This window comes from Jatropha curcas, chromosome 10 (assembly GCF_041381405.1).
Source record: "Jatropha curcas cultivar XTBG-Jc1 chromosome 10, XTBG_Jcur_1.0, whole genome shotgun sequence".
NCBI lineage: Eukaryota > Viridiplantae > Streptophyta > Magnoliopsida > Malpighiales > Euphorbiaceae > Jatropha > Jatropha curcas.
Genome location: NC_143160.1, coordinates 1,341,034 through 1,363,820, shown reverse-complemented (window position 1 = coordinate 1,363,820; position 22,787 = coordinate 1,341,034). Strand labels below are relative to the sequence as shown.

General features: G+C 33.5%; 4 protein-coding genes across 7 annotated transcripts; 2 read left to right on the top strand and 2 right to left on the bottom strand.

Annotated features, from left to right (window-relative positions):
* The first annotated feature begins 316 nt into the window (after window positions 1–316).
* TTN9 (titan9) lies at window positions 317–4,247 on the top strand. 3 transcript variants are annotated; one of them, XM_012234665.4, is made up of 10 exons: window positions 327–476; window positions 675–702; window positions 866–913; window positions 1,012–1,081; window positions 1,272–1,362; window positions 1,484–1,545; window positions 2,414–2,772; window positions 2,848–2,881; window positions 2,967–3,089; window positions 3,954–4,247. In XM_012234665.4, the coding sequence occupies exons 2-10, from the start codon at window positions 697–699 to the stop codon at window positions 4,142–4,144; spliced, it is 984 nt and encodes a 327-aa protein (XP_012090055.1). In that variant the 5' UTR covers window positions 327–476; window positions 675–696; the 3' UTR covers window positions 4,145–4,247. The 3 variants fall into 3 exon arrangements, with proteins under 3 accessions (XP_012090056.1, XP_012090055.1, XP_037491005.1); XM_012234666.4 differs by lacking the exon at window positions 675–702 and having other exon boundaries at window positions 317–476; XM_037635077.2 differs by lacking the exons at window positions 327–476; window positions 675–702 and adding an exon at window positions 731–752 and having other exon boundaries at window positions 2,967–3,020.
* Window positions 4,248–5,238: 991 nt separating this feature from the next.
* On the top strand, window positions 5,239–6,838 carry UBC20 (ubiquitin-conjugating enzyme 20). Its single transcript, XM_012234664.4, has 6 exons — window positions 5,239–5,535; window positions 5,813–5,840; window positions 5,948–6,175; window positions 6,263–6,326; window positions 6,421–6,480; window positions 6,570–6,838. Exons 1-6 carry the CDS (start codon window positions 5,420–5,422, stop codon window positions 6,614–6,616), a joined length of 543 nt encoding a protein of 180 aa, XP_012090054.1. The 5' UTR covers window positions 5,239–5,419; the 3' UTR covers window positions 6,617–6,838.
* Window positions 6,839–7,492: 654 nt separating this feature from the next.
* On the bottom strand, window positions 7,493–11,454 carry LOC105648315 (THUMP domain-containing protein). 2 transcript variants are annotated; one of them, XM_012234662.4, is made up of 7 exons: window positions 10,844–11,454; window positions 10,629–10,748; window positions 9,489–9,971; window positions 9,014–9,153; window positions 8,656–8,776; window positions 7,957–8,097; window positions 7,493–7,819 (listed from the first exon to the last, which is right to left on the bottom strand). In XM_012234662.4, the coding sequence occupies exons 1-7, from the start codon at window positions 10,928–10,930 to the stop codon at window positions 7,739–7,741; spliced, it is 1,173 nt and encodes a 390-aa protein (XP_012090052.1). In that variant the 5' UTR covers window positions 10,931–11,454; the 3' UTR covers window positions 7,493–7,738. The 2 variants fall into 2 exon arrangements, with proteins under 2 accessions (XP_012090052.1, XP_012090053.1); XM_012234663.4 differs by having other exon boundaries at window positions 10,629–10,745.
* A 306-nt stretch (window positions 11,455–11,760) lies between these two features.
* LOC105648314 (hexokinase-3) lies at window positions 11,761–17,176 on the bottom strand. Its single transcript, XM_012234661.4, has 9 exons — window positions 16,517–17,176; window positions 14,564–14,714; window positions 14,276–14,458; window positions 13,783–13,857; window positions 13,208–13,363; window positions 13,014–13,112; window positions 12,810–12,937; window positions 12,351–12,432; window positions 11,761–12,237 (listed from the first exon to the last, which is right to left on the bottom strand). Exons 1-9 carry the CDS (start codon window positions 16,786–16,788, stop codon window positions 11,884–11,886), a joined length of 1,500 nt encoding a protein of 499 aa, XP_012090051.1. The 5' UTR covers window positions 16,789–17,176; the 3' UTR covers window positions 11,761–11,883.
* Between the last annotated feature and the right edge of the window lie 5,611 nt (window positions 17,177–22,787).

Below are 22,787 nucleotides of genomic sequence, written 5' to 3'. Positions count from 1 at the left end.
TTTACTAATTCTTATATTTAGGAATTAAACAATTTATAGGAAAAATGATTTTGAAGTATTGGAAGTAATATCATTTTAATCTTAATGTTTCAAGAACTCAATTTAGTAGACATTATTATAATTTATATCATAACAGAAATAGTATTATTTTTTTTATGTTGAAAAAAGAAAGTATTTTATGGATCTCACAGGGATTTTATTGTTTTTATTTGGGCCTAAAGTGAACACAATATTATCTGGGCTCCAATTGGACCTTAATCTCCAACAAACTATGTATTAAAATGAAATGATATTTAGATTAATATTTAATATTTAATACTATTTGCGCGGCAAGGTCCCAGCAAGGTAAGACGGCTCTATCCAATTTTCTTCATCAGAAAAAAAAAAAAAAAAAAAAAACCGACGAAGCTGAATCGTAAGCCGGCATTTTAACGTTTGAAAATAACTTTCCCGCTCTCTGTCAGTCCAAAAAACAGGTACTTACGCATCAATCCTCCTTCATCTTCCTCATTCTAATTCTTCTACCGGACCTTTTTCTTTTTGTTTATAAGAAGTTGCGAAGTTCGATTTGATTTCCTTTTTGTTTCTATCTGATATCAAATAGTGCTGTGATATATTATTTTACCCCAATTTTCTTTTTCTTTTTTTTTCTTTTTTTTAATACAAATTTAAAGATGTCGATTCGAGAGACCCAAAATGGAGGTACTGAAATTTTAGGGTTTCTAAAAAATTCATTGATTGCTGTAATTTCGGTGAGAAGTATTTGCTCTAGATCTAATATTTCTCCTTCTGCCCGGTTAAATGTTGGTGATTATCTATTTGTCTGCTCGATGGTTAATTTGGTGTCTACTAATTTTTGTTGCAGATGGAGACTCTATATGCAAAGCTCTATAATAAGTACGATGCTCTAAAGGTATCAAATTTTTAGTTTCTTTTATAATTTTCCCTTTTGTTTCCTAGCAGTAAAACGTCTTATTTTAGCTTATCCTCTGATATATGTTGCTTTTCCAGAAGAAAAGGATTTCTGAATTGGATGAGCTCAACAAAGATCAAGAAGTAAAGTTTTTGAACTATGTGTCTGGTATGCAAGTTCATTTTGTAGTTATTATGATTCATTTGTATTGTGTGGCCGCAGACTTGACCTTTTCAGTTTTCTATACGTTTTCTGTGTATCATGGTTGACTGTTTGGTACCTTATAATACAAGTTTTATAGCTAAACTTCAAAATTTTAACATTTTCCAATGGTTTATATTTGTTTACTGTATTGCAGTTGCGGAACAGTTGGTACAACACTTGAAAGATGAAAATGACAAGTTATGTGCGCAAGTTAGTGAATTAAGAAGTCAGGTGACTTCAATCAGGCAAGGATTTCCAAGTTTCTTGTTCTAAATCTTGTTCAGATATTTATATGTGTGTGTATAATAATGAAAATTATTTATTCGATTTTGTCTAAATGATGCTTATTTGTTATTTTTCCTGCAGGTCTACTAAGGACAAAGAATGCGCACGGTACCAAAAACTATTCATGGAAGAGAAAGAGAAGAGTAAGGAACACTAAATTGCTGAATTTATATAGCACTTTCATTTGCATTTGTCTTTAATCAATATTACCAAAATTGCGGGAGAACTTTAGTGAAAGTCACAAAGCAAATCTAGCAGCATTTATAGAATTCCCTTTCATATATCATTATGTTATCATTCATCACATTGTATTATATAGGTGTTGCCAAACCTGGCAAGTGATGCTCTTACCTGTCAATGAAAGAAGAATTCTTAATATAAATAATGTCAATGAAAGAGGAACAGCTTATAAACGGTAAAGTAAATTTCATTAGCTTTGCGGCTCTTACTGTAATTACAAAGGTCAACTAGTTTTGTTATGCAATCGATGCATGCTCTGTGCGACTATAGGAACTTCGTTGGCCTGCTCCTAGGAAGCATCATTTACTGAAAGATAAAGCCCCTTCTTACTTTCAGATGGGCTTTTGCTGATTTAGGCTCTAGACCAGTTTTTGGGGTCAAGTATTTGAACTCGGCATGGTACAGAATTGAATTAAATGTGTTTCCGAATTTCAATTTTCATGCTCTTTGCCTACTAATTCAAAACTGTACAGTGGGACACTGGGACTATGTCTGTTGTACATATCTTCAAATGTTATGAGGGCATTTATTTTTCTGTCAATAAGAAAAATAGTTTTAAGTACTAGCATCCATGTTTTCATATTTTTATCATGCAATTCAGAGTCTGATCAAACTGCTTCTGTTGCCACCTAAAACCACTGGCCAAATAAGGTTATCCTATCACTGAGGGATTGTAAAGGGCATGCAGCTAATATATCCAGTTTATTCCTGCTTTCTGTAAAAGTGTTTATGTCTCTATTTCATTATTGAGGATTGGCCTTATTTTGGTAGACAAAATGCTTTCTGAGGAAGTTGAAAAGCTTCAAGGACAACTTTTTCTCAGTTCAAAGGATGACAAAAATGACCAAGTTACTTCAGGAGAAATGATCGGCGACTCATTGAGAAGAACGACAAGAAAGCGCAGTCAAGAAGCTAGGACTGACTTGGAAGGTATTGTAACTCCTAATCAGAGTGATCATCATGATCTGTTGGTGACAACATCGAGAAAGCGCAGCCGAAAAGCTAGGACTGAGATGGACGCTGTTAGTACTCCCGGTCAAAGTTATCAAGATGATTTGTTGGTAAGAGAATTAGCAGAGGGCTCATCCAGGGGAACTATGTCTGGTGCAAATCTGGAAAATGTTAAGCAGGTATGTCTTTATTTGTACTTTTATAGGAAAAAGCTCTTTGTCTTGTTTCCCTGACTTTCATAGGTGATTCTCCAGCCTGAATTTTGTAGAAGAACTGTTCAGATATCAGGTGGGTTCAGAAGTAAATTTTTTTGTCATTTTCTTGGGTATGGCATCATTATACTATGTTCATTTGTCATATATATGTTTTGCAGCCAACAACAGTTCTACCAACTGCCAGTTTCAAGCTCTTATTGAATACTTACTGGGTATGAAATTTTCTACTGTTATTCAAAGTGATGATAGAATATGCATTTCAGCTCTGCATCAATCAAGTGGTAATTCCGACTTTCTTTTTTTTTTTCCTTTGACAAGTTGATATGTTGGTTCTTTTATTTTCTTTACTTCTCAATCGTAGACATTTTGATTAGTCTGTCACCATCTTCGGCTGTCTGGCTCTTGGTTTATTGGTTTCAATACAGTTTCCACAAGCATTAGAATAGGACAACATCTTATCAAACAGGAAGATATATTTTGACCATGCACAAAGAGAAAAATATCTTGTCTGAACAAGGTCTGTATTTGGCATTGGTCTTGAAGTTTGAACAACTCGGGTGCATCCTTGATGTCTCTCAAGTTTGGTATAGATTTTGATATCTATATATAAAACATACCACCAACTTGGATACTTGAAGATGTACAAGTTGGAACAGGGAAAGCATGATAAAATCATGTCCATGTGCTAATCTAGGTGGAGCTTGTCATTGATCAGCATGGATACAAAAAAATGCAAGCTTTTGGTTTGAAAGGTAGTCTGTCGAAATATTGGAGAGACATCTGGTCAGTGGTAAGTGGGTTTTAGGGACCATTTGAGAGCTTATTTGCAGTCTAGGTGGAAAACCTGCTTCAGACTATTATCTCAATAGATTCTCTCTAGTACATGGTGTGTATGCTATTGCTCTGTGCTGATTGATAGTTTAATACTTGATCACGCAATCTATCCATTCTCTATTTGATAATCAAATATAAGATATAGCATTTACTGTTGAATTTTGCATCAAGGCAGATTTACTTTGTATGAAATTTTGAATCATCTAAATTCATCCTGAAGTTCTGATATCATCTTTTCTGCATTTTTTTTTTCTTTTTTTGATCGACTATGTCAGGAACTTCAATATTATTCTTGTTTTTGGCTGTAACAGGTTACTCGTTCATTCTAACATGGGTAGACAAGGACAGTGCAAAAGAACCAGAGCTACTATACCGTGCATCGACACTAGGGACATTTGAGAGGGTAGCACCAGAGTGGATGAGATCGGTTCTAATGTTCAGCACAAGCATGTGTCCTATCTTCTTCGAAAGGATAGCCCGTGTTATCAAGATGCATTACTAACTTAACAACTTCTTGTTTTCCACCTCAGACAAGCATTGTGATTGTTTTTGTATGTACATTTGGAATCTAGCATTTATGGCATTTGCAAGCTCTAAAAGGTCAATATTTCGGTGTCAAATTGAAACCTTTAGCAAACATGTCAAAAACTTCAATGATAGTTTTTTTTTTTGTTAAGGCTTTTTTTAATTAATTTTAAAAACTGTCATTAGACTAATTACTCGCTTATCTGCACGACATGGATGTTAGCCACATTCAGAAGGAAGCCCAAACACGAAAAAAAGTAAACTTGGATTAATTGCATGCTAAACGCAATGACGTTTGTCTAATGGGAATGGCAGATCATCAAATTTTCTTTCATCAATTTGTTTACTCTTTTTTTTTTTTTTTTAATTAAAACATCAATTTGTTTACTTCATATTAAACAAATGTAGAATATGACTAATTTATCTTATTTTAATTCTTTTACATTTACCTCTTACAGTGAGATGAACATTTTCTTCCTAATATTCCCCCAACCACCCCCCTCCCCCCCCCCCCCCCCCAAAAAAAAAAAAGAAAAAAAAAAAGAAATAGAAATTAGTTTATTTCTTTTATTATTTGTAGTAGTATTATTTGATTTTTTTTTTTGTAAGCTTAAACTTTTATTCTTTGAATAAAACATTTTTTTTAAAAGGACATTTTAAAATTTTTAATGTATTATAAATACAACGCTCAATTTTTTTTTCTTTTTTTTTTTTTTGAGAAGACACCACTCAATTTTCTTAAAGTGGCATGAGAGTTTCCTTTTAGTTTCTTACAGTTTTTCAAGAGTTATGAAATTTTAAAAATAACAATAATAATAATATAGGAGATGGAAAATTGAATTTAGAATATGGAAAAAATGTCAATTTGACAATACGGTGCGCATTTTAGAACGAGAATTGAGCATGTCACGCTCCAGTCTCAACTAGCCGTTGGAAATCAAAGGCAAATATGGACAAGTCGAATCTACCCCGCTGTCCTTGTAACGTTCAAAAAATTTTGAACTCCTACCCAACTCTCTAAACGGCAACGTATCGAAACACCGACTCTCCTTTTTATAAACACGAATTGGCCAATATCGTATCTCTCTCACTGGAACGCGAAGAAGAAGAGGCAACGAAAGAAACCCTTCCCAAATCTCTTCTTCCTTTTGTTCCAAAACATAACCTGTGTCAATTTATTTTCCTGATTTGAGTTTTCTTCTCTCCTTCAAATTTCTGATCTCAAATCAGTTAACATAAAAGAAAAGAAACAATGGCCACTATTAACGGGTACCAAGGCAACACACCCGTAGCCACTCCGGCGGCGACCCAATCGAAGCAGACTTTGCCAACGGTGAACACCGTTGATACACAATCTGTGCTTAAGCGGTAATGCTTATTGGGAATGATTGGTTTTTACTAATAATTCTGTTTTTTGTGCGTGTTTTTTTGTCTCCTTTTTTATGGATGTATTTTTTAGGGTTTAAGCTCAACTTAGTTACTTGTCTTTTTAATTGAGTTTCAGTTTTGTTGATTGTTCTTGAAATGGGTTTTTTCCATTTCGCCCCCTCGACCTTCGAGAGCCTATTCATTATTATTGAACCCTGATTCGATTACTTTATTTTAGGGTTTCTGATTTTTGTTTTCTCAATGATTTTGGAAACAGGTTGCAATCTGAATTAATGTCACTAATGGTAAGTGAAAATTACCCGTCTGTTCTGATGACAAAAAGAAAAATTAGATGAGTGGATTTTAGGGTTTGGTGATTAATTCGTTGTATTTTATGAATTTCTATCTGTAGATGAGTGGAGAATCTGGGATATCTGCGTTTCCTGAGGAGGATAACATATTCTGCTGGAAAGGAACAATCACTGGAAGTAAAGATACAGTTTTTGAGGGAACAGAATACAAGCTATCTCTGTCTTTCCCAAATGACTATCCCTTCAAGTCACCAAAGGTGAAATTTGAAACCAGCTGCTTCCATCCTAATGTGGATGTCTATGGCAACATATGCTTGGACATTCTTCAGGTAATTTAAACATCCCTGTAATATTGTTCTAGCTTTACCTTTGAATTGTCTTCGCTTATCTAAACAGATTATGATTTCTTTTCGTAGGATAAATGGTCATCTGCTTACGATGTTAGGACAATACTGCTGTCTATCCAGAGTCTACTTGGAGGTAGGATTTTTTTTTTTTTTTTTTTTCTAAGAGCGATTGCAAATATGCATACCTAGGAATTCGATTGTGACTTTTTTTTTTGTCTGATACTCAGAGCCCAATATAAGTTCGCCTCTAAACACTCAAGCAGCTCAACTTTGGAGCAATCAAGAAGGTATATGCATGGACACTTGCTCTCTTTTTCATCATTTTGGAATCTTTTTGGTCGGGAATCATCTGAATAGTTTAAATTGCTTTGTGCAGAATATAGGAAGATGGTGGAGAAGTTATACAAGCCTCCAAGTGCATAGTTCTGATGAAAAGGAGATGGCAGTTTAGGTGCAGAAGCTTTATACAGACCTCTTTTTCTTCAATGTGGAAGGGGATGGGTGTAAACGAGCTTTTTTTTCTTTTTTTCTCATTTTTTCCATTTGTGTTTCAATGTGTGCCTTTTTCATCTTTATAGTGCTCTTTACCCTGATTCAAATTCAATAGCCTCATCTCAATGGAATGAATATATAATTGTTCCTCTATGTTCTCTCTATCTCTCTCTCTCTCTCTTTCTTTCTCCGATACTCAATATAAGATAGTTTTCGAGGATGAATTTCTTTTACCTCCAGATTGAAACCATAATAGCAGGCCAATGTTTGCACTTGAAAGTTATTATTAGCCTTGCAGAGAATAATTTTGTTGAATTTTTAAGTTTGAGCTCTTAATATAAAGCACCAAGAAAATTAACACGTAATTTTTTTTTTTTTGTGGAAGCACCAAGAAAATTAACACGTACTTTTTTTTTTTTCTGTGGAACGTGAGAAAATGAAAATGAAACATAAGTTCCTGAGTTTTCTAACCACTGCGTATATACCGTAGGATCCTGCATCCCTCTGGAGTTCATCTACAAGTACTATAGAACTAAAATTTTTCTTGCAACATATCCAACTAAAATGTAATTTCATCTAAAACCCTAAATGGATTTAATAGTTTGTAGTTGGATATGTTTAATAAGAAAAATGATAAGTTCCTCAAGCACAACAAGCAAATGGAACATAAATTCTTAAGATTTCTAACCAGTGTAATCGCATCCTTTTAAGTTCACCTACAAGTAGATATGAAGCATTTGTATTTCATCTAAATCTTCCTGAATTAATCAGTTGATTACGTAATAAACTACTAGATATGAAGCATCATTCTGAAATAAAAGGTAGAGAATAATTGAGACGACTCCTGGGAGAGAGTACATTGACAGATTATTTTTTTCCACATAATTCAAGGGAAATAAATTATTCAAATAATGAATGTTAAGCTCGCCAACATATAAAACATCATAAATAGGAAGAAAAAAGGTATATTGGCAGAGAACAATAAAATACAGGTAACAGGATTGATCTATCAAAATTGAAGAAGTAGACGCTCTTGTTTAGGAAGGATAGCCACTATTTTGGTGATGTGAGCTGCCTCATGTTGTACTTGGCCAACTCCTTGTACTTCTCAACAACCCCAATCAAGCATACAGTCTGACAAACTCAATAACCACAGTTAGCCATCAATCACAGTGAAAAGAGAGATTATTGTGAAATGATTGCAATGCCTGAAAAATTGTAAACTCAATAGCATGATAAATGTTCAACCATAATTGTCTAATCCAGCTTACCTTAACAACTTCAACTACAATTGTCTTCTCAGGATTGCTAAGATCGACTTTATGCGGTCCAGGAACAGATTTTGCCACTGAATTTATAATTTTCATCCTGTCAATTCCAGTGTTTGCACGAGCTTCATACAGTACTGCAAACTGCATAGAAGAAAGAAGTTGCTAAATTCAACACCAGGGCAAGAACCCAAACAGACATAACTCGCCTGCCCACCCCAGCCCCAAAAAGTTGAGAGAAAAATGAAAGAAAGAAAGAAAACTAGCTCTTGCTTTTCTATCTCTTAGTATCTTAATCTATGTTTGTATTTTGGATACATTGGTGTTTAGATTGATAGTATTGGTAAAACTGAGTGAAGCATACTAGACTTCCAGATGACTTGGACAAAAAATCGATCCATATGTCTATGTTATCTGTAATGCTATAAGAGAATGATATCCTAATAGTTTTGAATCATTTCATCATAAGATAAATGACAATTAAGTCTCCACTCCTAAGAAGAACCCGCCCTGTTTATTCCTGGAATTAAGATATTCAGACAGTTGCTATATCAAAAGAGAGTGCGCTCATCAAAGAGTAATCAGTTGAAATTCTCAGCATCCCAATTGGAAAATTTTTCTTTTATACCTTGCAGCATAATATTGCATTTTGTACATCATAAAGTGTCTGCTAAAGAATAACGCTAGTTGTTAATATAGTACCTTTTGCGGGTCTTGAGCATCCACAGGAAAATACTTTGCCACAATTGATGCCATTGCTTTTGAAATTTCCTCTTCAGAAGCATAGCATGCAACTTCAACTGGCAGCACTCTTAATATGAACCTACAGATAAAAACACAACATTTTCATTTCGCATGGACCTAATGACTCATATGAGGTCTTAGCTTCTTCCAGCACTAGATGTGTCAATTTGATTCTCTATGCACCGTGCATCACATGTAAAATCCTAGTAGCCTAAAATGTGAAATCTGGCACATAGAGAGCAAAAGGATCCAGCTGCCACCAGTCGGGAGTAATGTGTTCATAAATTTTAACAAAACAAATAAACAATTCACAGACCTTGACATGTGTTTCCTTGTTGATGCAGCAAATGTCATCATATGCTGTACAATATCCTTAGGAGAAGGGTCTCCATCTCTCTTGCGCATTTGAACAAAAACAACACCATTACAACCTGAATCAAGATTCGCAAAGCGCCTCTGTTTGAACAGGACAACATTATATATCCTCAGCACAAAAATAATGATGCATTCATAAATAGTTTTCATAGATTATATCTATACACACACACCACACACACTAAAAAGGTTTATACCAATGCGGATAAATTTAATTGTTAAAAGGTTTATTAATGACTATTGTAAGATCTGCCATGGCCCGGATTCATCTAAAGATCTGCCAGCACTTGCTTAGCAACTCTGTGAGGCTGGAAAATTTGATGAGTATCTCCCTGAGAAACCATTATATACCTTTTTTTTTTTGGAACATCAAGACAAAAATACATGAAATAAATAAAAAGCTGTGTGTTACACACCTTACTCTTATCCCCAAGTTCTTTGAGTTCATCTTCAATCAGCTTATCAACAGATTTCTCTTCCATCTTTTCATGGATAGTAGATTTTGAAACACAAGTATCTAGGCATTGTTTTTTTGCTGGTGGCTCCTTGGCTTCACTTGTTGGGTTTTCAAGATCGTTACCACTATCTTCGCTATCCTTAGTCTTTTCTTCTCTTTGATTTGCACCACAGGTATTCTCAACATTAGGAAAACTTAACTTTTCATTTGTTGGAACTTCACTTTTAGCATCGCTATTTTGATTAACATCTGATTTATTCTCTTCTTCCCCTCCCTCTTCATCCTGCTCCTCAACCTCATTATTATCATCATCTTCCTCGTCCTCTTCCTCTTCATCATCATCATCAGAATATACAAACTTGATCTTTTTATTTAAAGGTTTATTAGGCAATTCTGCAAGATCCACACTTGTATCCTTTCCATGGACCAGCTCCTCATAGAACTGTGAAAGAAAGAAGAAATGGGATCATGTAAATAAACAGAGAATATTTTGATTTCACCTCAAAAAGTGGGAAAGAGATCATTCACTTCTTTGAAATTGCTTTTTACGCAAAAGAACAATATATTACTAAAAGACCTTTTTTTTTTTTTTTGGGCTGAGATGACCCATGGAGTTTATCTGCATGTCATCAAGTTTAAACAAATCCTAATTAGCTTGGAAAACACCCTGAAACAATCTTAAACTCGAAATATTACTGGCCAAGTGATTTTCAGACCTCCTCATTTAAACTCTTTGAAATCCAAACAAATTATCAACTCTTTTTTTATATACATGGGCCAAGTTCACATCGTTTTCGAAAAATAATTTATTGGATATACCTTACTCTAGTACATGTAATTCAAACATTAAGACTATTTTCTTCCCCTTATTTTAATTCCAATAAAAAATCCCAAATTCCCAACTGTACAGAGGAAAAAAATTTTATAAATTGTACTCAGTATTCATGATTCATAGCTTCATAATGCAAATTCCAAGCAAAAGATCACAGCTTGATAAGAGAAACGAGTTGTCAGGCAGGAAATCAATGCTTATCAACAAATTAAAACGTATGAATAAAACCCTTGTTTTCCAAAATTGAAAGACAGTAAAAGGACATACAGAATCAATAACATTAATGGCCTCATGAGAGGCTTGACGCTCTCTGCCACCATCACAAGTGATAAAGAAACCCTGCACTCCTGGGTGTAAAGGGTACGCCCCCTTCTTCTTCACTGGCTTCTAAAATAAATATATAAACACAAACTCAAGTTTAACAAAAAGTACAAAAGCTTTGTACACACATATACATATATAAACAATAGGACAATGAATACATTATGGGGGAGATAACGTTGCTTTCTTTTTTTGCCCTTGTTGACGTTGGCTGTAGCAGCAGACTTCGGATTGTTTACGGTGGCCATTGAGCAGAACAGTTACAAAGCAGCGTCGTGTGCTCTCAGGGTTCGCCAGAAAGAAGGGGAAAAGAAGCACGGAGAATAAGCTTCGAAGGCCTTAGTGGGCTCTGAGTTGAGCCTAATATCTCATTTAAGTTGGGCCTAAGCCCACCAACGTCCATTACAATTGATCAAGACCTCATAAAATGAATAGGTGCTTCTAAAGAGACTGAGAATCTGAGATCACAATCCACTTCCCGAGTGATGGGAAAAGGAAAGCTTACGAAGCAAGTATCAAGAAGTCCTTAATGGTGTATGTTTAACTGTCTGTGGCGTTCTGTTCATTAGTGGAGAGTAAAAAAGTCAACAGAAGTAAGCAAAGCTTTTGAGTACATCAATGGTGGAATTTGATGGGATCTTTGTTTTTTGTTTTTTGAAAGGTTGGTGGGATCAGGGAATGATTAAGGTAGGCTGATGTAATAGCAGTTATATTACCAATGGTTAGGGATGGTCAAGGCCTCACACAATTAGGGTGGCACCGACCAGCGGTACTTGTGAAATTGGATGGTGGTAGACAACTTATGTCCAAAAAACAGGATATGGATATGGTCCCCAAGTCCCAACTTGACCTTCAGACTTTTCCTTAGGTCACACTGCCAATTGGTTCAGACATTAAACAGACGCATGCTGCTTGAATAGAATGTAAAGGACATCACTTTTCATTTTTCTTGATCAACACAGAACATCATTTTAACATTTGACAGCATTAATATACAGGGATAGAAGAAAGAAGTAAAGGTTAAAAAAAATGGAGGGGGGTAAAAACTAAACAACATAAAAGATACAACGAGAACCCATTTGGAAAGGTGAAATTTTGGAGACACCCTTTCAATATATTGAAAAGAATTCTACATTTACAGGGGCTATATGTATATATATAATATTATATATATTTATAGCAACTGTACGCTATCCACACTTCAGGATGAATACGAGGCAGCAAGGAGAGCTGCTCCTATGCCTGATCCATCTTCTGTGGCTTTAAGAATTACGTGTGGGGCAACGTCCTCCCCCAATATTTCATTCAAGGCTTCGTGCAAGTATTCCCTGAACATTGTATAGGTTGTATATAAATCCCCTTCAATTGCCACAACTGTTCTTTTCATTTTTATGTCACTTCTACCTCTTCCACTGGTGATCCCCCCAGTCCCATCCCGGCCAATCTTCTTTAATATTCCCACAATGCCAGCTGCTGCCAACCTTGCAGCCCTCCGGGTCACTACATCACATATTCTAACAACAAGCTTTCTAGCCTTCAAAGGAATTTCTGTGATCTGACATGAAGCAGCAGACCAATTTACAAAAAAAAGGAAACATAAGTGATCAATCCATCACAATCATTTATATAACGTAAGTAGACAATAAAATGAACATGTAACACATTTACCTCCAGAATTTCTTTCAAGATTCTAGCCACTTCCTGCAGATCAGGAGAGTCATCCTCGTGCATGTCAACAACAAGATATGTTCTTCAGTAACACAAAATGACTAAAATTAGTGCAACAGCAGAGACTTGGATGTTTTAAGGAATAAAAAATATAGAACTTAGAACTATCTAGCATAATGCTGATTCTAACAGCTATAGACTCGGGCATTATGACAAGATATTGTGTGTTCCGGTGATAAACCAAATAGTAATACTACAGAACCACATAGGATTCAGAGCAGTCAAAGTAACATAAACCAGATCAATAAATGCTCCAAATATTGACTGAAGTGTGCAGTGAATATATGACTGTGGGTGTCTTCATGTGCCTGTGCATGTGAGACACGCACAAACACAAGCAGAGAGAGAGAGAGAGAGAGAGAGAGAGAGAGAGAGAGAGAGAGAGAGAGAGAGACATACTCCAAAATAAACGGTGTTGTCAATCTGGAGGAAACAGGTCCAAAGATGTCCGTCTCCTGTGACATTCTGAGAATCACTCTCCTAACAATGTCACCTAGATACATTCCGGATATCATTTTCTCAAAACCCTGCAGCAAATCCAGAATAAACTAAGCCGGTTGCCTGTTTCCTTTGTAGTAAGCAATTAAAAAAAAAAGTCCTTACCTGATCATTTGGGTTAAGGCTTTCAACATCTAAATCAATATCATAGGAAGTCCTTGGCAAATGAGATGACCAGAAATTTCCCCATTCCATGTTGACAACCTAATTAAAGAGAAAATGAAGCATTGTGAGCAGAAAAAAATATCAATCACTTTCCATATAAAACATGGGGCCTAAGAAGAAAAAAAAAGAGATACCATGCCTCCAGAAGTTGTAAGAAGGCCTTGACACTTTATAATAGCATCAGCCCGCTCTAGATAGCAAGCATTAGTACCCGTTCCAATTATTACTGCAGCAACAGTGTCAGCATCACAATAATGTCCAAGAGCTAGTGATCCAACAGTATCATTTACCTGATTAAAACAAAACATCAAAGTTATGTATCCCCTCTGTTCCATTTTTGTTTTACTTTAATGACCAATATGTCAATTAAAGAAAATTTATTCAAACATGTAACAGATTAAGCAAATCTTTATTATTAATCCCCAATAATCACCTAAAGCAAATTCTGTTATCACCATAAAAAGAATTTACTATTCCAATTTGATCCAACTATTCACCACAGCAAACTATATAAGAATGATTGCAAGTAAATAAAGTGTACTTGTGACTAAAAATATGAATATTAATTGAAATTATCAGCTAAAAAAGCATCCAACTTCTGATTTCCCCCGCACTTTCAAAATAGTAATAACAACATGGTGAATCAATATTTAGAAAAGAAAATTAAAATAGCAAATGGCAATAGTTCTTCAACAAAGGAAGCACTCACCAACAAGACGACCTGCATATCTAGACCATTCCTGGTCAATCCCGCTTGTAAACATTCAAGAACATCTCTTCCAACCTATAAATCCATGCAGTATACAAGTAAAAATCTGAACATTCACCTATGGAGGGAGGGAGAAAGGAAATAAAAAATGAAAACTACACAATAAAGACTACTAAACAGAAAACTTCTAGAGAGATATTTTAGCTTGTCTTCATCCCAACCTCATGTACCATGATAAAACACAGTCCAAGGGTCTCCCACAATTTGTTTTACTGCTCCTTCAGAGTAGCATAATAAACATGTAGAAGACATAGACATCAAGAGAAGAAAACGAGGCACCACAGTCACTTCCCCTTATATAAATTAGAAGAGGTAACATTCAATTAAATAAACCAGATAGAAAATGCAGTTTAAGATGATGTAGTAGGCTTTTGCAAAGTTCCTTAACCTAAAGAACCTTAGTATATTACTATTCAGATATCAACCAACTAACCATGTCCTCGATAGCAAATCCTTTTGTCCATTTGATGAGGTTCCCTGTACGAATAGACGTTTGTTTTACAGGAAAGGAGAATGTAAATCCAAGTTCCCTTGTTCTAACTGAAGCAAACTCGGAACCACTTTCTTCTTTTTCAACGAACTGCTTTAATGTTGAAGCAATGAAGTCAAAGAGATCCTGCAGGGAAAAAACTTGTTACATTCTATCACAATCAATTAGATGATAACTTATTTAGTCCTTTTCCAAGGAACATCCAGCCCAAAGAAAGACCAACTCAGTTACCTCGCTACTGCTTGTCATCAAGTGCTGAGGAATAGGTTGTTGCTCCACATCTTTTGACAACATTAAGGACTCTCTGCCTCCTAGCTGAACCCGCAAGACCCTAAAATTAGTATCCCCAAGATCTAGAGCATAATAAGTTCCTATCTCACTCCTGAGAACAACATGAAAAATCAATTTACCGATTCAACCTAAGAAAAAGGTCAAAAAAAGATAAAGCACAATTTTAAACAAAAAAACATGGCCAACTGGTCATAAAAAGTCCAAGTAAAATAAATTTAAAGATGGAAAAACGTGTCTCAGAATTATGAGAGATGTTTCCTTTAATCAGTTTTAGCTGTCCATTCGCACAACACAAAAGGACTATGTTTCTGATTGACAAAAATTTGTCAAAAGAGGAACATAAATTTTGAATTCCACCGATCAAGATAAACATTGACAATAGAAAATGGGCATGTTTATCCATGCATTCGCCATCAACAATTAAATTATTGCCACAGTAAACAAGTACTCAGGACTACCAGATATCATTTTACCCCAATCAAACTATAGCATGCAACACAAGAACTCAAGTTGATACAAATTCTAAAAGACCTTCAATGCTATCACCAAAAATGCATAAATATAGATATAAGGATCATTTTGCAGAAATGCTATAGTAGACAACCTCACACATATTACTGACTATATAGGACAGTTTACCCAAAGTGAATTAGTAGATTAAATATTTAATCCAAAAAGATCAAGCATGCCAAATTTCAAATGGATTGGATACTAGAATTATTGAGTACATCATATTAGGCTATCACTATATATTTGACATGCCTGATGAGCATTAGCAAAAGAGTGGCCACTTGGCAACAAGATGCCCACTTGCATCAACAACTTACAAATTGAAATCCCTAATTATTTCAAGCGTGATATAATTAGTATTTACATTTCATTATGATTCCAGGTTTTAACCCTAAATTAAAGCCATATAGTGGAAAGGCAATTGAGACAATCACTGTTAACCAAATAAGATTTATGAGTTTTAACTTTTAGACTAAGAGAATATAATATTGATACATATTCTGTCTGTTGATTCTTGGCCGTAAGCATTGTCATTCACACTGATAAGAGGAGCAAGTGAGAACAACAGATTCCACTTAAGGACCCTAAACACATGGTATCTCTCAAAACAGTTCTATCACAATTAATTGAGAATAGAAAGGAATAGAAAGAGAACCCAGATTCTATAAACCTTGTGCATAAAGTTTTGAAAGAAAAATATTCTCAAATCAAATGGTGAAAAAATTGATTTAACGACGAATGTCAAAGTAACAGATAGCATGATGCAGAATTATAATTTAAAAGCGAATACTTAAACAAAGGAGAAGACAAAACTATAATATTGAAACAAAAATAGAACTGAAATATTGATGGAATTGTATGCAGACAAGATACAGACACCCCCCCCCCCTTCCCCCGGGCGGGGAGAAAGAATGACAGAGATGCGATAAAACAAGAACAAAAGTTCAATATACAAACTCAAAAACAGTGGATGACTACGTGCAGAATAAGTATACAGAAAATTGATATGAAGACAGAAGGACGTATAATAGAGGGAAAACAGCAAATAACATCAATAACCACTAGTAGTGGTTACTTATACTCAAAAGCATCGAATTCAATCCCATCCCCAAACAAACCCCAAAAAAAATCTTATACGCGGACGATTATGATCGAGAAAATAGAGAGAAGGGTCACTCAATCATTCCCTTTTACTCGAACGCCAGCCAACAATCAATCACCAATCGAACAAAAATCCGTTAGAAGTCACGACTATGAAAACCAAAAAACAAAAACAAGAGCATATTATCTCCCTACTAAGTGACGCCAATAACCAGAACAACCCATTAACCAAATATCAACAAAGAGCACCATCATTCATGCGGAGAACGATAGATAGATTACCCCGTAGGTAAATGGTCCACATAAGTGAGCAACATTTTGAGCTTAGAGCCTCCTTCAGAAGCCAACCCAGCATGCATCTCCACAGCCATAGCATCAACTACTTGCCTCAACCTTCCAATTGTGGTTTCACAAGACTCCTCCAACTCCTTCAATACTCCCAGCACTCTCCTCCACTTCTTCCGACTCCTTACCCTCCTGCCTACCACCACCCCGGCCACCGCACATGCCACCACCGCCACACCCACCGCCACTCCCAAAGCCACTCTTCCCATCAGAACCACCCGTTATACCTCCTCCCTATGTGTATGCAACAATAGAAAGTTGCATAAAAACTTAAGCACGAAAACGCCACCGTTTCATCGTGAAAGTTGGTCTCTATGCTTTGGAAATGACCTATCGTACGAAACCGAGAAAGGAGAAGTAGCCGTTTTCTGTTAGGCTGTTGATTTCTCGGTACTTTTGGGTTCTAAGCAGTTTTCCTAACGAAGATAATCGCCGGTGAAATTTGTCGTTGTAGATGAACTGTTCGAAGAAAGGCTTAAAAGAGTTTCGTTTTTCTTTTTTGTTTTTTTTTTTTTTTTCCTTTTTCTTTTTCCACTCTAGAGAGAGCGCGAGAGACGACTTAGAGAGAGGAGTGTGACTTTACACTGAGAAATGTTGGGACGCGAACTAAAATGCTCTTATAGACGTAAGAGAAAATGACAGATTTGCCCTCAGTGATGTTGGAAAATGACGGATTTGTTAGAGGATCTTCGATGATTTTTTACCGTTTATGAAAGATTTCGAGGTTAATGGGAATTTTGACTCGTGCTAGGCTTTTGAGGGTTTGGTGTACGTGATTGCCACTGAAGTTGTGAGATATTACAAATTTATGGGTATTGCCTTTGATTGTTTTGACTCATTGATTAAGACATTTCCATTTGAAAAAAAAAAAAAAAAAGAAAGAAAAAAGAAAAGCCAGCAAATGCTTGTTTGTGCTCTTTTAATTTGTTTACTTATGGGACCAAATAAATTTTGTTAATTTAGTATGTGATTGTGACCTCTAATCTATTGATACAAGTGGCTAGGGCGTGCTAATTTTTTTGTTCATGCACAATATAATGATATCATATTGGTAGTTTTCTGTTAAAATAATGCTTTGATTTCAATTTTTCAATACAAGTCATTAGTTGATGGTTGTTGTAATTTATTGATGATAATAATTCACTTAGCCCTCATTCAATTGTTAAACCTACTTAATTGTAGGGGCAACAACTTTATTAAATCAACTTTTTTTTTTTTATTTTCTTTTCATTATTTTTAAGTGTAGTGATTCTTTTATACTATTTTTCATCGATTAAAAAAACGATTTAATTCTTATAGATTATAATAAAAACAAAGGAAAATTACTCTTTATATACAAATAAAGGGTAACTTGTGAAAATAATTATTGTATATAATATAAATTGGAGTAATATTGTAAAAAATATCATTTATTATTTTTTAAAATATTCAAAATGACTTATATTTTATGACGAAACAATGTCACTAAAATGATTTATATATTGGGATGGGGCGAGTATTGTATCTGAGATTGAAAATTAAAGAGTAAAAAGTACTTTAAATTGAATGTTGTCCTCCATCTTTTTTCAACAATATAATTTGAGTTTATTTAATTAAAAGATATAATTCATCCCAAAAAAATAGTTGTGAAAAATATTATTTTTACAAATAAGTAAAATATAAATAAATAAATTTATTTTTTATTTATTTATTTTATAATAATAATGACTCAAACGATTTGTCAAATAATTTAAATACTATCTAGACGTGTTGATGTCTTAATGATTAAATAATTTAATAAATTAATGTGCTTCCTAATAATTAAATAGATAAATAAATCAAGTTAGTTTGATAGGAGAGGCCAACTCAACAACAAAACAATATTAATTATTTTTAAATTTTGATGAAATTATTATCATTGCTTAAGTGAAATTTCTAATTACCCATTGATAAGTTGTTCTATAAAATAAAAGGAAAAAAAAAATCTAATTAATGTGTTCGCCGAGGACGAAACAGTAATATTGGACCAAATACCTCATAGCACGGTCCAAAAATCCAAATCAGTATGATTTACCGGTCGTCATAAAATAAAACAAGACGCATAAATTAAAAAAAAAAAAAAAAAAAAAAAAACATCAGTGAGGACATAGCTGCCATATAAACGGAAAATGAATGGGCAAAAAAGGAAATGTAAAATCGCCATGGTTTTTTTGATTCTGTTGTGTTGTATTTGTACCGTGTGTGTATATTATTTTTATTAAATTAAAAAAAAAAAAAAAGGAAGAGAGAGAATGGCGTTGGTGTTACCATAATTTTAGAGACAGCTGCATTCTAATTCTGAGGAGGCAAAACTTAAAAAGCGATTAAACGGCGACGGTAGCTGCGTATCTGCCTCCGTACTTGCCAGCTGTGTCCCCGCTAATTCCAGCTGTGCTCACAAATAAAGCTACCACCCTCTGCCATTCCAAAATATTTTTTTTCATTAAAATAAGTTTCACGTCAACATATTATTTTACTGCACAGTAAAAAAGAAAAAGGTGGCAGTTGTATTTAATGCTATTTGGACATATATTATACGTGATTGTATTAGTATTTCTTTTAAAGAAAAAAAATAATAATAAAACAATGTGAAAGTATTACTTCTTGTAAAAATAAAAAGGAAAACGGTCGACAGCTGGTTAAATCGTGAAATGCAAGTAAAATTTACCTACGAAAGCTGAGATAGTTATTTGATTTGAAAAAATCCCAAAATTTAACTTAAGAGAAAACTAAAATGAAATAAAAAAAAGAGGTATATTAATATATAATATTTATTTAATTAAAATTTTGATAGCTGATTTATTTTATGATGGAATTAGAGGTTAATATTGAATAAATGATTAGATGCTCAATAGAAATAAACTATAAAAATGAATAATATTTATAAAATTAAAAGTTTAAAAAAATTTTATCTTAATATTATTTTAATTTCAGCGTAGGAGTACGAGTGTAAAAAATGATAATATGTCTAAAAATTTTAAATTTTAAGTTCTGTATTTAAACAAAAATTAAAATAAAAGACATTTTATGTTGCAGCTAGCAGCCTAGCACTTCTCGTGACACACGAGACTTCGTAATGCATAAGAAAGAGTACCATGGTTTTTTTTTTTCTTTTTTTTATTTATTTCAATGATATTGTGATTGGTGACTAATCTGAACCGTACATTTACGGAGTTTGTTCAGTGAATGATCCTAACCGTACATTTTTGTAAGTTGTTTATGCAAGAGTTGACTCGCTTACGCCGCGGTTGCTATAGCAAATGGAGTAATGCTTGCTGGCACTCGCATTCCATTTGATATTGAGCACGTGCCTCGTGAAAAGAGAAAAAACTGCATCGAGTCTCAGCACCGCACTGCCTGTGGGGCCCACAAATTTTTTTTTTTTAAAAGTGAAAAGAAAAGCACGTTGGGTTACTGTTAGATTAACCTGTTACCTTACCCACGCGTCTCAGGATCCCAGCCGTTCATGTGATCGACTAACCCATTGACTGGAGAGTCATGAAAATGAATTTTTAAGGAGTTTTTTTTTTTTTTTTTTTAAATTATTAGTTTTTTATTCTGTTCAATTAACTTAAATACTTGGACTTACGCTGTTGAATATGGTTTACTTCTTGCCTACATTCTCAAAATTTGATTTTTCAACGAATTATTAAATTTGATTTAGTTTTATTTATATATATATACAAAAATTTGTTATGTTGATAAGTTGCAAATATAGAAAATGCTAAGAAAATAACAATGATAATTAACAAAGATTATTAAGAATTAACTGTGATTTTGGGCTTATGTTGCATATTGAAATTTTTATACTCCATATAATATATTATACGCATTTTAATTAACTATTTAGGCTTGTATTTTGATTGAAATTTTTTTAGTAAAATCACTTATTCATCTACGAGGTCTTAGGCGCTTATTGCCGTTAAATATCTTGTGATATTTAACTATGCGGTATTTGATATTTAGCATAGCTTACTATTTTGTCCCTAAGTCTTTGAATTATTATTTAGCCACTTACTTAGCATAAATAAAACATTTTTTTGTATAAACCACAGATTCTATTATTAAGAATCAGTTCGGAGCTTAATCATAGTTAATGTTCTTTGTTTCTCTCTGCAGATGTATTTAGTGGAGATCGAATTCAAGAATTTTTTTCACATATCCAGCATGCATTTACCAATTGAGTCACAATCTATAAATTAAATAAAATATTTTTTAACAGATATATTAGTAATAAATGAATGCACAAACATAAATATAATATCACAAGCCTCGGATATTATAATTTATAATAATTAAATTGACATGTTGTTTGACCTTTGAAAACCTCTCACATGATTGCAAACCAATTTTAAATCTGGATAATGTATTAATTTTTATTAAATAATAATAATCCAACCATTCTTCGAATTTGTACATATGATATGTCTCTTGTTCTGGTTTTAATTTGTTCAATACACCACATTCTTTGTCATCACTTTTAGAGCGTGCTTTCCACTTATGGATGATGGGTCATCTTTGATACGAAAACCATTTTATATTTATGTCGATTTTTTTCTAAATAAGTTTACGTGGCATTAAGATAATTATAATTATTATTCACGTATTCTACTAATTTTAATAAATTTCTAAATTTTAATTAATTATGAATTTATTTTTATATAAGGTCGAACTGATAGTAGAGTTAATTTCTTTTTTTTTTATTTTATTTTTAATAAGACAGAGAAAAGTAATACATGGTTCGCCATTAAGTATTCGTTAGTTATGGATTTATTAATTCTATTCTGCCTCTAACATAATTAAATCTAAAAAATTCCTTCCTTTGCACCCATCATTTCCTTGATAGGTCAAAAGCTTGACCAATTGATGTTTATCTTTATCAAATTAAATATATATATATATATGGTTGCAAATACGAATTTATACAATTTAAACTCATGATCAAGCTTAATCACAATGATGACGAAATGAGGTTTTTCATAACTAATTATCCAATTAAAACATAACACAATTAAATAAAATATGTAAAGTAGGAGTGGGGATTATGGAGCAAGTGGGGTTAGAGTGGTTCTTTTGTCCTTTAAAAAAGAAATTAGTGACAAAAGCTTATGATAATCACCTTATATGACACATGCTGTAATTAATCACTTAAAAACAACATTAGAGTAATCTAATAATTAGGAGCTATATATATATATATATTATTATTATTATTATTATTATATTTGAAACTATATAACTTATTGCTACTTTTTGAAATCAAATAGACATGTATAATTAAGTACAAATTGTCTTTACCTTTCTTTACTTTTTAATTAATTAAATAATATTCTATATATTAACATTGGATTTACTAAACCAAATAATTAAACGAATGAGTCTAACGAAACTTATTTAATATTTAAATTTCATCGCTCAAACTAATAAAAATGGCTTTCTTAATTAATTTAAATTCATTAATTATAAATTTATTTGTACTTAATTTAAAATATAAAAATCAATTCAATATATTGCTTCCTTAAATAAAAAATAAATAAAATACATGATTTCACAGTTTCGTTAACTTGAACATACACACATAAAACCACCTAAAAAAAGAGCAAGCTTTGGGACATTGACTTAGTTTGAATTATCTTTTACAAAAATGAATGAAAGGAAAATTGGAACAACCTGCCGACAAAAAGTGCGCATTCAATGACTTGATATCTCTGGAGATATTAATGTCCAAACCCATTTATAAATTCCAGTTGTTTCCATCATTTTGGCTTCAACACATTTCTTATATATAAAAAAATATTTTACATGTAAAAACAGGAACAGTGGTAGGAGGAGGAGGAGGAGGAGGAGGAGGAGGAGGATGAGGATGAGGATATTATCTAAGTTGGCATCAAGTGCAAGTCACTTTCAGGCCATGTATTATTTATGGGTCCAAGCCCAAGTTGATGAGGTTAAAAATCACCTGATTGATTCTATTCCCACTTGTCACTTTTAGTTCGATTGTGACTACTATTCCTCCAGCATTTACGTTTCGCACCATCACACTAACATAACATCCCCTTTTCTGCATTCTGTCCATTTGCTCCATTTTTGCCCCTTTCATTTTTTTTTTTTTTAATTCCTTGGGAGGTCCGATACGCTTAAATATCATTGCGGTCTACACAATAAGGGTAATCCTTTTCTAGACTCAATA